Source organism: Perca flavescens, chromosome 11, assembly GCF_004354835.1.
Source record: "Perca flavescens isolate YP-PL-M2 chromosome 11, PFLA_1.0, whole genome shotgun sequence".
Lineage (NCBI taxonomy): Eukaryota > Metazoa > Chordata > Actinopteri > Perciformes > Percidae > Perca > Perca flavescens.
The window spans coordinates 11,758,095-11,772,678 of record NC_041341.1 but is presented as its reverse complement, the minus strand read 5'-3'; the positions used below and the strand labels follow the sequence as shown (position 1 = coordinate 11,772,678).

Here is a 14,584-nt window from a genome sequence, read left to right as displayed (position 1 = left end):
GTTTATACTGATATTTACACACCGGATGTGTTTTCTGAATGCTGCAATTGGTCGATACGATATATGAAAAATACTTTCATGCTCAGGGAAGCAACTGAAACTGAACTGAATGTGTCAGGACCTTATATACTGTCTATGGTCAGGACAATGGAGAAGATTTTATGTAATGTTCACGGTAAGTCTTAATAAGTTGATGATAGTTTATTGTTTGTTATAAAATATAAAGTTAAAATATTGTGTTAAGTTTCCAGAAGTCATATTTACCCTGTTTGTAATGTGCATGACAAGGCAGGTTCTGTTGATGAGCCGTGTAACTTTTGAATTAACGTTAATCAAACCATTTTTTCCCCTACGAATTTCGTTGCTAACTTGCAGTGAAAAGAAAGTTTAGCTATATCATTTGGTAACTCACTTGTTCTTAATGTCCCCATACAGGCAGCGTGTGTATGTTAAAAACGGGCGTTAAAGATGGACCAAATAAAGGCAAAAGCTTCTACGTCTGCGTTGACAAGCAAGGCTGCGATTTCACTCATGTGGCCAGGTAACGTTATTCACATCACCGTGGGGCAGGTGTGTCCTCACTGATCCCCTGTGTCTAACACTGTGAAACGATTATGGAGAGGATGTGGGAAGGCAAGAGTGGATCCAAGTACCCACCACAGCATAATTATAAATCCTCATTATTGGGAAGAATATCTACAGGTTCCTCAATAAAGAGAATACTTTAGTCCAACTAGAAGTGTCCAAAAAGCTAGTACCTCAAAGTAGAGATGCATGAGACCACTCTTCTATATCTAAACATCAGTTATATACAGTTTGCTAGCTTAGTCTTAAAGGAATATGCCACCATTTGTTGAAATATGGCTTATCATGGTCTACCCTGGCTGTAAGGTGGGCCAATGCGTTTTTTTGTCTCAGTGCAAGTAATTAGGTTGTTTTTTTTTGTCTTTTGTTGGCTCACTTTTACTCACAACATGCTAACCGGCAACATAGGATTCCATTCGCTACGCTAAGCTAACTAGCGGTGTTGGCACTGCCGGTGTTGCACCGGACTAAAACAATGCATGCACAAAAAATGCGTTGGCCCACCTATCTACAGCTAGGGGAGACCGTGATAAGCCCTATTTCAACAAACGGTGGCGTATCCCTTTAACTGTCTCTTAGTCACACACTGATGAAGGATGACAGATATCTATATTTGTTTTTTTATCATCATTATCATTTCCTCCAGCATCTCACCATCTCACTGCCTCCAACATGAAGATTCGATGGTGGAGCTCCAAGCTCTCACCTATAGTCTACAACAGCAGAGCCACAGGTGGGTGTGCAGATGGATTGTTTTATGGTCCAAAACAGGAAGTGACAAAACCAATAATGTAAATGCATTGCTGTTGCAGCTTTACATTTAAATTAGGCACTTGAACAAGATGCCTGTCTCTAGGTGACTGCACACTTGGTTGGTTGGTTGGTTGGATTGTACCTTTTGACTTCAAGTGCATTCTCCTTTTCCAGGTTGTTCTATAGGTGTGTTGTGGGCAAAAAAGCAGGTCAAAGATGGTGTGGAACCGTGCCTTGGACTGCAGTAAGTCAGCACAGCTTACACCATACACACCCTACTTACATACTTCAAATACTATTGTCGCTAAAAGTATCCGGGACTCATTAGCTGTAGACAACACTTTTATCTCTTCAACCCTCAATCAATACAAACTCATGTTTAGAACATTATGTTGAATTTTTGTCATGATTCCAAAGAGACCACATATAATATATAAATGTCAGGCTAAGATTTGTGAAATTACTGTAGAGATATAACTGGACATACAGAAAATTTGCATTTTGGTTTAAGTCACTGAGCTTGCAATAACAACATCCATAGTTTGAGTCCAGCCAGGAATCTTTTGTTGCATGTCTTCTTCCATTTCTTTTTGCTTTGTCTGTCTGCTACCCATTTAAAAAAAAATGTCTGTTGACTTCCATCATTGCAGCCAGAGAAAGAAAAGAGAAACCCTCTATCTGACACAAAGCTACAGCCCTCTTGCCTGCCGCCTGTCCAAAACCCCTTTAAAGTCTCCAGCAAGACGGACAAGGACTCTGAGTGGAGAAGGATGCAGAGTGGTGGAGGTGATGAGAAAAGAACCGAGTTCAAAGACAGCAAGGCAAGTCACAAGACTGAATCAAGAGAGGGCTGTCATAAAGAAAATGTGGAGAGTGTAGATGCAGGAGTGGAAGAAGAGGAGGCAGGGAAGCTAAATTCAGCGGAGTCTTACAGAGGTAAACAACTTCCACCGGGGATGAAGTTAAAGAAGAGAGTTTCAGATGAGGAGAGAGAAAGCATCAAAGCGAACAATGTGGAAAAAATGACCGATACGGTGCAAGACAAGACTAAAGACCAGAAAGCAGAAAAAAAGATTTTTAACTCCAGTGTCAAGGCTGTTCACCCAGAGAAAATAAATCGGACCTCACAGAATTCTCACAATGACTTGTCCCACCAACCAACTAATGGTAAAACCTGTCTGGTGGAACAAACTGACCCTACTGTAAAAAAGAGTATATCTAAATCTGCACCTGCTTCCAGAGGCTCTGATACCACCAGGAACCTTGCATCTAGCAAACCAACACAATCAGAGTCCAGTCAAACCAAAATCCACCAAGATGATGATGATGATGATGATGATGTAGTGGTGGTGTCCGTGAAACCTGCTACTCAGAAAACTCCTCCTGTTACTGCTGTTCAAAAGACACTGACCAACTTTGCTGGATTCCAGCCAAGTTCAAAGATCAAAGTTCAGCAGGAAGTTCCCAAAGGGCTGCACAGCCTGCTCACTGCTCAACTCCAACAGAAAAAGGTGAGTGACTTTGAAACAGATGATTGGCTGTTTGGACAAATTTTGAAAGCCCTAATAGATGATAGCTGATAGCTGGACAAATACTGTTTTATTGAGGCTAATACCAATATTATATTGTGTGGCATTATGCTCAATATACAATACGTTGTGATGTATTGCTGAACATCGTCTTTGACTCTGTAGACAGGGAGACAGTCTCAGTCTCTCAATCACGTAGAAAAATGTAGAATAAGAGATACTGATTTATTATTAGAACACTTTCAGTACTCTTCAGTTTTTAGTACTACAGACCACAACAGCAAAAAATATAGGACAACATTTGAGTTTGTGAACTTGATTCTTTGACTTTTAAATGAATGAAACGAAGGTTCTTATTAGGGTTATGTTTTCTATGTATCCATTTTTGTGCGGCATTTTAGACCAGGAAGACAGGAAAGAGGGAGAGAGAGGGGGAAATGACACGCAGCAAAGGTCCGTGGGTTGGAATTGAACACACGGCTGCGGCAAGGACTAAGCCTCTGCCTCTGTATCCATTTTTAATCTGTCTGTCCTCTCCCCCACTTTTTTCCCTCCTGTTAAGGCGACTCTGTCTGTGGTGAATGTGGCAGCTCTGCCAGATAAAGGAGAAAGGTTGAGGACTCAGGTGAAAGAGTTGGAGGACGCGTTGGAGTCTCTGAGCCTCACTGCTGCTTCTCAGCCTGGTAACTCACTCACTGTACAGTAGGAATAATATATTGACAGTGCCACTCCATTCTACTGCTGTTGAGATGAATGCGTTAATTGTAACTACAAAGCTTAAGTTTCTGAGTTTACTGTACCTTGCGTACAATGAAATTATAAATAATAGCTAAAAGTACAAGAAGAACAAATTGCAAGAGAAAACAAAAAGATCTCTATTATAAATATGGTGGAGCAGTTGAACTTGCATTAATATCAGTTCCTGACCAATTCAACTGAAATCTACCAATCGCTTTCAGAGTCCCAGGGTGAACGTGACCGCAGTGATGCTAGTCTGGGTAGCAGCCAGGTTAACCCGTTCAGCCGGCAGGGCGGCACCATCCTGCTCCCTGCCCTGCCAGCCCCCGGCCCCTCCCAACACCAGGCCTCCGGCAGCTCCCTGGGGCTTCAGCTGAGCCAGGGATACACCCAGATGTATGGAGGTAGGCTGAACAGGTGGAAGACATTTCTGTTAGTTTTTAGGATTTCTGTCAGGCCATATCAGTTTTATTTGAAGCATTACAACTTAGCTAGCTAGCTTGTGGCAAGAGATGGATATCAATCCTCTCCAACATTTGACGTAATTTGCATTTCTCATTTCACCTATTTACCAATTATTTTTCTCCGGATGGAATATTTACTTTCACTGCTTTAATTCATCACTCATGCAAACACCCTAACTCTCAGTCCTCTATGATTCCAGCAAACCCACAGGTGGCAGGTGGCCTTTATGGTGGCAGGATGACTCACGACCGTCTGCTGGCGGTGAAAAATGCCACCTGCGAGGCCATTGACCATCTCCACAAATCCCTGGAGTCCTGCCCCGACGCTGAGGCCGAGGTTCCAGACCCAAAGGGCATCAAGGTTACACGCTGCTTCAGTTTTTCCATCATATAATCGGAATATCTGACGCCACTAATGCAAATTTGACAAAGCTTCAGAAAATGTTGTGTTTATTGTTGCATTCTGATGTTTTAGAATATAAAATGTTTCACAAAGTATGTGGACACACACATGGATCCCATGTTAGTGTATTTGCTATTTTTAGAAAGAAGTTCTTAAACTATTGCTTAAAACCTACTTGGCAATTGGCTACTATAACAGAGCCTCTATGTCCTGTTTGGATTGGTCAATTACATTACTCTAATAATAATATTTTCCTTTTGTGATTGGTTGGTCAGGTGTCGCTCCTGGCCCATCAGAGGAGAGCTTTGGCCTGGCTGCTCTGGAGAGAAACCCAGAATCCCTGTGGAGGAATTCTGGGTATGTTCACCGTTATTATTATTATTATTATTATTATTAAAAAAGAGATTACAATAAAGACTGATAAGAAGTCTTGATGAAAGATGTGAGATGGTAGAATAATCCAGGAGTGAAAATAGCTCGGTGAGATGTGTTCATTCTCAAAACCTTTGTGGAACACAGACAATACAGCTGCAAAGTGACAGTGTTTCTCCCCTCTCTCAAAAACAAATTAAATCAAGCAGTTTTGTGTGAGAAATTTGTTTCTGAAAAAGTTTTGCACCTGCTCTATCAACTGAGCTAACCCGGCCACAAAAATAAGTAATTTTTTCAGAACGTGAGAAACCATTTACCTCCACTGAACAGAGAACTTCTTCACAAAGAGAAGCTTCAAGTCAATAATGTTTTGTCTAGGGGTAGATTAGGGACGTTTTTTTGGCAGTTTGCAGATTATGTCTATCAGCATTTTATTTGCCTGATAACCGATAAAGGTAATAATTAAAACGTTTGCTACTTTGGCTCCGCCACAGCTCTCTGTCGGTCCCTCTGCTTCGGTTTCACTCACCACTGGTCTGACCTAATGTCCCGCCCACACCACAACATCTGTTACTGTGTATTATGTTGAAAGTTTCTAATGTATTAAATAATTGCTTAAAGCATTTAAACGATGAGTTTTTAACATTCCAAAATCTTAATTTTCACTGTAAAAGCATATCGGTTCAAAATATCCGTTATAGGTTTTATTAACTACTAATAATTGGTGTCGATATCGGCCTTGGAAAAAAAACAGTATCGGTCGATCTCTAGTTGTGTCTTCATCATTTCTTCTTCTTGTTCTTCCCGCTCTTTTTGGGTTCAGCGGATGACATGGGTCTGGGGAAAACCCTGACCATGATTGCTCTCATACTGGCCAAGAAGATCAAAGCAAAAGAGGAAGCTGAGAAGAAGGAAGAGAAGAAGCCAGAGAGCTGGGTCTCCAAAACTGGTAACTAAAACCTTTTCTTACTCTTTTCAGGAGGTATGATAGAATACAGCAATGCCATCATACTGTCCATGCAATTCATATTTAAATTAGATAATACTCTCAATTTGAGTCTGAATTCAGATATGAAATCTTAGGTTTTAGTATTAAGAACTAAGCTAGTTTTGATTAGTTTGTTTGTTAATCATCCAGACTCCAGCCTTGTGGTTTCTAAGGGCACTCTGATCATCTGTCCGGCCTCGCTGGTCCACCACTGGAAGAGGGAGATTGACAGACATGTCAAGACAGGCAAGCTGACTGTGTACCTGTACCACGGCCCCAACCGCGAGAAAAGTGCCAAACTGTGAGGAAACCATGCACATGTTCTCTGTCTCTATCACCCGGTTTTCTTTGTTCTCAGCCAAGATCAAATGAAAGTTTCTTTTGTTATAGTTTTGTATTGGCTTCATTTACCTTTATGCTTACAAGTACAAATTAAAGGGTCACTGTAAAGAGGCCAGAAAAAGACACGTCAGGAACACAATTACATTGCACACATTGGTACATTGTTGACTTGTTGACAAAGACCATTTCCAGTTTGTTTTCTGACAATGCTTTTTACTATTTATTTTGTGTCATCTTTTTCTTGATTTTTGTCTGGGTGGGTGGTGATGACAGAAGGGCGGGGATTTGTTCATGTTGCGAGTTGTTTTGTTGAAATGTAAAAATGGAAATTTGACATCAACTTTGGGACACACACAGTCAAACTGAAAGTGTTCTCCGTCCGTCTCTCAGGCTAGCAGATTATGATGTGGTGGTGACCACATACAGTTTGGTCTCTAAGGAGATCCCAGTCCAGAAGGAGGACGCTGAGAAACCCAGCAAAGATGCTGATGATGTGGTGAGTAGTGTATATGACGTAAAGCAACAGTTCTGACTTCAACATTCATCCGCTTCAATGCTGTAAGATGTAAATACGGACATAGTTTCATTAAAGACGCTGGCAGCTGACATTTGATTCCATGTGTTCAATCATCTTTGGCACCAAACCTAACAAACGACTCACACTTCACGTCACGTTGTTTTCCTCAGTCTTTACGCTCAGCTCCTCTTCTGCGAGTGACCTGGACCCGGGTGGTTCTGGACGAAGCCCACAACATCAAAAACCCAAAAGTGCAGACCTCCATGGCTGTCTGTCAGCTGAGGGCTCGTGCCCGCTGGGCTGTGACTGGTACCCCCATCCAGAACAACCTGCTGGACATGTACTCACTGCTCAAGTAAGACAAATCACAGTGAATACAAGAGTTTTTAAAAATCCTACCTGGTAGAAATGCTTTCTTTCTTTTGTCTATTTCATAGACATGTGGGGTTCTCAACGGAAGGCACTATTTCCAGTGAATTTAGTAGTGTAAAGCTTTTTTTATTTACTTTTTTAAAGTATGTTAAAGAAGGTTTAAATATGTACAGGAAGTTTTTGTGACCACTGTTTGTATAGCAAATTTTGTTCATGTAAAATGCACTGTACATCAAAGTAGACTGGCAAAAATGAAAACAGAAAATATAAAAGTATAAAATAAACTATGCAAGCATGTTAAAGCTACACTAAACGAAGCAAATAATACATGTTCATGTGATTGTTTTTCATCAGAAAAAATACGTTTTTTCCTCACAGTTAAGGAGTTATGGATGAAAAGTGCTGTAGAAATGGCCACAAGGTGGCGCTATAGATTTACCTCAAATTCCATAGAAATCTCAGACACACAATTAACATACAGGAACAAAATCAGCACCTTGGCGGAGGTAACACAATTATCACTTGAAGAAAGAAAAGGCTCAACTTGAAAGCTATTTATTCATCAACTGGCACTATGAGCAGCCTTTGTCAACATGTTCTCACATTGCACCAAGGAATGCTGATGAGTGAAATGATGATGCTTTCCACTAATTTTGCACTGAAACTGAACTGTTTTTGAAACTGCTAACTTAAATTAATTTTCACTGCAGTCACTATGGTGGATCTTTATTCCTTTTATGTCTTCTTCTGTCTTTCAGGTTTCTGCGTTGTTCTCCGTTTGATGAGTACAAACTGTGGAAAGCTCAGGTGGACAACGGCTCTAACCGAGGTAGAGAGAGACTCAACATCCTGACGAGGACTCTGCTGCTCCGACGAACCAAAGACCAGAAGGACTCCACAGGGAAACCACTGGTAGGGACAGACGCACGCCTTGGACTTCTTTCCTTCTAGCAACATTACATTGTGGACACTCATTATGAAGGCCACAACCTTTTATCATTTATTTTGTTCAGACAAACAAATACGACTCTCTGGAAGCTACAACTGAGGTGTTGATTGATTAAAACATCAACACACTCTTGATCCTGGCTGAAGCGAAATGTTAAATGTTTCAGGTGTCTCTTCCTGATCGGACCTGCGAGGTGCATCAACTCAAACTGTCCCAGGACGAACAGGCTGTGTATGATGTGGTCTTTGCCCAATCAAGGTAACAAAACAACTTATTTTTTTTTATTTAACAAAAGATGTATGCAAAAACTTCTTCCATATGCTTTTTTTTTTTTTTTCTTTTACACTGTATTCACTTTTTTGCGGAAGAACATGATAGGAAGGAAAGAAGCTATTGCCACCCACCAGTTCCTTGTTTAATAAATATTGTAGCGATAACTCGCAATTTGGGTCTTAATTGTTACTTACTTACTCTCTGACTACCATCAATGAGGTCTTAATGTGTAACTGCATAGAAAAGAGATGGGAATCTGCTAAGTCTGCCTGGATGCAGTAGATATATCAATAAAAAACATCAGTTGACACTAGAATGATGATTTGCTCTTCATCTGCAGATCTACTCTGCAGAACTACCTGAAGAGACATGAAGGAAATGATGTGAAAAAGGGAAATGCTTCCAGTTCCAATCCCTTTGACAAAGGTGAGATATCAGATGCTTGTTTTATTGTTTATCGGGTGGCTTGGGTTCAATCCCAGGCTCCTCCGGCCACATGTCAGTGTCCCTGAGCCAGACTCTGAACCGCAAGTTGCTCCCCGGATGCTGTGTACAGTATATAAGCTGTCCACTGCTCCTTATTACGATGGGTTAAACTGCAGAAATAAAAATCTTCCTACATTGTACTCTGTGGATGTAACAATTAAGAATAAAGTTAGTTTGTTTTTGTGTGTTTATTTGTTTTTCACAGGCACAGTGTGTCCAATTGTCAGTAGGATTATGAGACCGAGGTTATACTTTTTGAAATGTTGCTGTGTGAAAACGGCGGAGTATATATCATTTGCCCCAAAAAATATGCACTCAGAAAATAAAATGTATACAAGTGTCAATTGTTAAAGAAAAAAAATGAATATAAGTGAGAATTTTCCATTGGGAGGGGGTGAATCAAACTTGATTAGAAATCAGTGTTGCTATTAAAAATGTTGGTGTATCAAAAGTGTGTGTGTCTTCCCTCCCCAGTGGCCCAAGAGTTTGGTTTGTCCCAGGCTGACCCTGCTGTGTCGAGTTCCCAGCAGCCCCAACAGGCGTCCAGCACCGTCCACATCCTGTCCCTGCTGCTGCGCCTCCGACAGTGCTGCTGTCACCTGTCGCTTCTTAAGAAGGTGCCAAGGCGTACCAGTTTTGTATCAAAATCAAAAAAGCTTACAAACATAAATACACGCACAAAATAACTGCATAGTATACACAGGCATTCGTTTCCGTCTTTCTCTCACCCCCTCCCCCTCTCTGCTCAGACTCTTGACACGTCGGAGCTGCAGGGTGATGGCATCGTCTTGTCTCTGGAGGAGCAGCTCAATGCTCTGTCACTCACCTCCAGCCCCTCCGCATCGGGCACTCCCACCAACGACACCGTGGCCCTTAATGGCACACGCTTCTCCTCACAGCTCTTTGAGGACACCAGTGAGAGCACCAAGGTGGGCAGTTGTTGTGCACAGGATCCTAACTTCAAATGTATCCCCCCGAATGTGAGAATGGGTCCTGCAGGCTGCTTGATATCTGCTGTATTAAGACTACTCTCTCTGTTAAGAATATGACCATTGTTTTGTAAATCAGAGGCCATCATGAGCAACAAAAAGAAGAACTTTTTGTATCAGAATTTTTTTAGTGGTCTCCGTTGAGTGAAAGGTCACAGATAATTTCAGTTTTAGCCCTTTTCTTCCCACTATACCATTTTGAAAAGTCTAGAGTAACTGCAACCACATGCAGGTCTTTTGACAAAAGTTCAGCTGTTACTGTTGATGGAGATATGACCATGTCTTCAATGTCTACATTTATAAGTCGTCTTTTTTTAAAAGCCCTGGGAAAATATACATGCCTGGTGAGAAACCTTTGTTGTGTCACATCCTGTCCTATCAAACATGGAATAACAGTCCATGTTTATTAGTACCAAAACACTAATTTTCCTGTATCACTTGTGTTGTTTCATCAAATAAACTAATTCTGCTACCTTGATTTTCCAGATTGCTGCTATTGTCTCTGAGCTGAAGGCAATCAGACAGAAGAGTAGTGATCAGAAAAGGTAAATCATTAAAGTCTCACAATCACCCCAGACACAGTTTTTCATCCAGGTATATTCTAAATTGGCTTCAGTTTGAGTTATGTTTTATTCTTTCAGCAAAAATTCAACAAACACTTTTGGCAAGCCAGAAGAACATAATTGGCAAATGAAGCTTTCAGCTGTGTCACACAATCTTGTATATATGATCTTTGAAAGGACTATACATAAAACTGACCTGTAAACTGCTAACACCTGAGAACCTAGAAGAAGAAATAACTGTCACAGTCATACAGTATGTGTAATGCACACTGTATCTCCTTTCTGGTCATTTTAGCGTGATCGTGTCCCAGTGGACCAGCATGCTCAAAATCGTAGCAGTTCATCTGCAGAGGATGGGCCTGAGTCACGCTGTTATCGACGGGACTGTCAACCCCAAACGCCGCATGGACCTGGTGGAAGAATTTAACACTAACTCTGACGGACCACAGGTAAATCTCACCTGAAACTTGACCTGAACCTTTTACTACTTTTACATTAATCAAAAAGTATTTTCACACAGATATGAACACTAGATAACAATTAAACCTTTGACAAAGTTCTAATTTTCTGTTGCTGTTCAAGGTTTGTATACATTTGGAATGTTCATTAACACGAGTATAACACATATAACATAGATATATATATATATATATATATATATATATATATATATATATATATATATATATATATATATATATATATATATATATATATATATATATATATATATATATATATATATATATATATATAGTGTAGAAGATGGTTTCCACACAGCACTGCTCAGAATCAATTTTCAGAACTGGACTTAGACCACTGTAACATTTAACATATGTGAGTAACTGTATATAAATGTATGGATTTATATTTCTGTTTTTCTGTCAAAGGTGATGCTGGTGTCTCTTTGTGCTGGAGGGGTTGGACTCAATCTCATCGGGGGCAATCACCTCTTTCTTATTGACATGCACTGGTGAGACATACACTGAGGCATAAGAAACCAAGAGTAAAATTGCTAGTGTATGCTTTATCTAACCAGTTGTATATACATTGTCTTTTGTCTAAATTATTGTTGTTTCTTATTCCTCTAATGCTTTTGTTCTTTCCGTACCTTTACCTCTTGTTGTTGCTTTTTATCTGACCTTCAACTGAACTTTACTTGAACAATGTTCTATAAATAAAAAAATATATTTTTAGTTGACCCTTTAAGCTGGTTTTAGGTCTTTCAGTTAAACTGAAATTTGAGCTCCTTCCAATGCTTACTCTTCAACTGACACACCACAGACAACCCCTTTAAGTGCTTTAATTACAACCTTTATTCCCATAGAACATCTTACAAGCAAAACATTAACATTTAAAGCTTTAGTGCGTAACACTTTGATATTAATGAACATCCATGGCTATGTTCAGAAGATTGTGTCGTCGGGCAACTTTCACGCGCAGAAACTCAAGTGAATATAATTACCTCTCCTGAAGAGTCCATCGTATCCTCCTTGGCTACTAGCAACTGCGTGGAGGAGGGGTGGGGGCTGTGCACAATCATGGAAGGCTTGTATCATGTGGACGTGCCGGCAGTTTTGTTGTCATTACTTAGAATTCCTCATGGGGGAGACAGAAACTATGCACTATAGCTTTAAGACATTATAAACTTTTTGCAGTGTAGGTAAAGTAAGCACACTTAAACCTTTTATATTTATTTTAATTTATTCAAGTGTTATTCATTTATTTTATAATATTGGTCTCGTTTATTTTGTATTATTTAATATGGTAAAATACACTTCTTTAAGAATTGAAATAGTCCCTCTCACAAACATGCTCACACAAGTAAGACGAAAAGAGGTAATATCAGTTGGTGCTGTTTTGCAGTATTTGGTCATCACAAACATGAATGTGTAATGCTACTAATGACATGTTCAGTATAAGAATGGTTGAGTTTTTAAACCTCTGACCCCTGAATACTCTGACAGGAACCCAGCCTTGGAGGATCAGGCCTGTGACCGAATCTACAGAGTTGGACAAAGTAAAGATGTCACCATCCATAGGTAACGAATCAGCAGAACATTCAATATGTGTGTTTGGATATTATTGTTTACTATTATATCATTTTGCAAAATGGCAGTATCATCTAAGGCAAGCTCTAATGTGACAGAATAGAACACCAAAATACAATTAAAGTTGCATGTCATGTAGGCAGGAGCGAAAACAACATACCCAAATTTCGTTGGTTTATTCTGAGTGAAATGGTTCATGGACGGCTACTAATTGAATCTTTCTAATTATTACATTTTACTGAAGGCTGTGGTGTGCCTTGTTTGTCATTAGCGTATTATAATTTGGTGTATGTGTTTTAATAAATAGTTTTGTGTTTGTTTCTAGGTTTGTGTGTGATGGCACAGTGGAGGACAAGATCTCCACACTGCAGGCGAAGAAGAAAGAGCTGGCCCAGAATGTGCTGTCAGGAACGGGAAGCACCTTCTCCAAGCTCTCCTTGGCTGATCTCAGAATCATTTTTGGTGTCTGAGATGGGAAAAAACTGAGGACGCCGTGCCACACTTTCAACCTAATAGCTATACCACCAGACAACTGTTCATACATACAGTATATTTAAAGTTTAGGGCATAAGTCTGAAAAATCTTGAAATAACCTAATAAGACCTGCATCCTCTCTTATCTTAATCTATAATGGTGTTTTAAGCTGCATCCTAACTGCTTTACAAGTTATTAGACTTAATTTGCCTAAACATTTTATTTTAAGGTTTCCTTTTCCTTAACTGTTAGTCCCTAATTTCAGAACTGCTATTGACATCTCCTTACTTGTAACATCGTCTTACGTGCTGCTTTAATGGATTTATTATAACAGTATTTCAGTTGGTATTGAATAGATGCTTCAATGCAAAACTAGTTACTTGATGACCATCACTTTGTCTTATTTTATTCATTTTAAGAGGCACATTAAGCTGTAGAAGAGAAGAGGAAGTCTTGAGTATCTTAATTATTTTTTTCTTTTCCTGTTTATCAGTTGGGGAAGCCACTTCGTCCTACAGCCACTGCTGTGGAGGTAACACTAAACCACAGATTAGAGCTTTCGATTTGAACATTTTAAGATTAATCAACCAAGTAAGTTTCCTGAGACCACAGCTACAACTGCAGATACTGTAACATACAAGTTAAAAACAAATTCCTCAACTTGAAACATGTTTATACAACTGAAATCATCATGCAACTGCTGTATACGCAGCTACAAATGTATGTATTGCTGGCCTGAGTGCAAAAGCCATAGCTGACATAAAGGTGAGGAGCTCTTGTACTTGTGGCCTTTTGGTCCAGTATGATTCTCTACAGCACTTTTTTGTTTATGGCATATGCCACAGATGTATATGTTTCCAAGTTGTTATTTTATGTTTATCCACAGGGACAAAGTTATTTTAAATTTTAGTTGCCGACTCATTGGAGTGAAGCAACTACTACCTTCTATTTGTGTCACCTGTTGGATTTTATGTTTTCAAGCTGTTTTCAAATGGCTTTTTTTTTAAAGTATTGTACATTGTTGTATGTTATGTTAAATGCAGGTGCTTTGAATTATGTAAGATGAAGTGACTGCTCACTGAATAAAGTCCTTTGCATAGTTAACTGAAATTATTTATCAATATACATATATTGTTCCTACTGTACTTTTTAAGATATGTTAGATGTTTTAAAATGTGCATTTCTTGATATTTGATGATATGAAGTTGATCTGAAAATTATTTTAGAAACTGCAGAATGGCAGTATATGATTTAATTTGCTCTGTGGATATAATATATTCAGAATACATCCTGGCCACAAACCGTTTAATTGAATGTCACCTGCTCGTTTTGAGTTAGTTTAATGTGTTTAGACATAACAGAATGTGGGAGATCATAACATACATCCGACTTTTTTTAAATTATAAGTATGTAGTCATGTTTTGTATCAGATTTATCGCTTGACTTCTCGCTTTGACGGTCATGGCCTTCTGCAGTCCACCATGTTTTCATTGGTTATTATGCTTTCTACATTAAAATCCAGAGGGTAGCTTTATGTCCATGCTGCCTTTAGAAACATCGGCATTTTGGGCTTCAACGTCTGAAATAACGACACAGTATCGATAATGGAATCCACATGTCGGAAAAACGTTATTTATTCAAAAACCCATGTAGTCCGACAATCCGTGTATGCAAGAAAATGTCTTTAGGGGCAATTTAAACCCATGAGAGACAAGTGTGGTTAAAACAAATCTGTT

General features: G+C 39.4%; 1 protein-coding gene across 1 annotated transcript; it reads left to right on the top strand.

The window, feature by feature from the left end:
• Positions 1-55: 55 nt before the first annotated feature.
• ttf2 (transcription termination factor, RNA polymerase II) lies at positions 56-13,952 on the top strand. The gene is made up of 23 exons (XM_028590976.1): positions 56-175; positions 436-541; positions 1,232-1,318; positions 1,513-1,582; positions 1,989-2,849; positions 3,430-3,550; positions 3,827-4,009; positions 4,270-4,430; positions 4,748-4,829; positions 5,668-5,793; positions 5,983-6,133; positions 6,565-6,670; positions 6,862-7,046; positions 7,822-7,975; positions 8,179-8,270; positions 8,626-8,711; positions 9,246-9,388; positions 9,521-9,700; positions 10,247-10,305; positions 10,619-10,772; positions 11,214-11,296; positions 12,291-12,365; positions 12,700-13,952. The coding sequence occupies exons 1-23, from the start codon at positions 64-66 to the stop codon at positions 12,842-12,844; spliced, it is 3,522 nt and encodes a 1,173-aa protein (XP_028446777.1). The 5' UTR covers positions 56-63; the 3' UTR covers positions 12,845-13,952.
• The last annotated feature ends 632 nt before the right edge of the window (positions 13,953-14,584 follow it).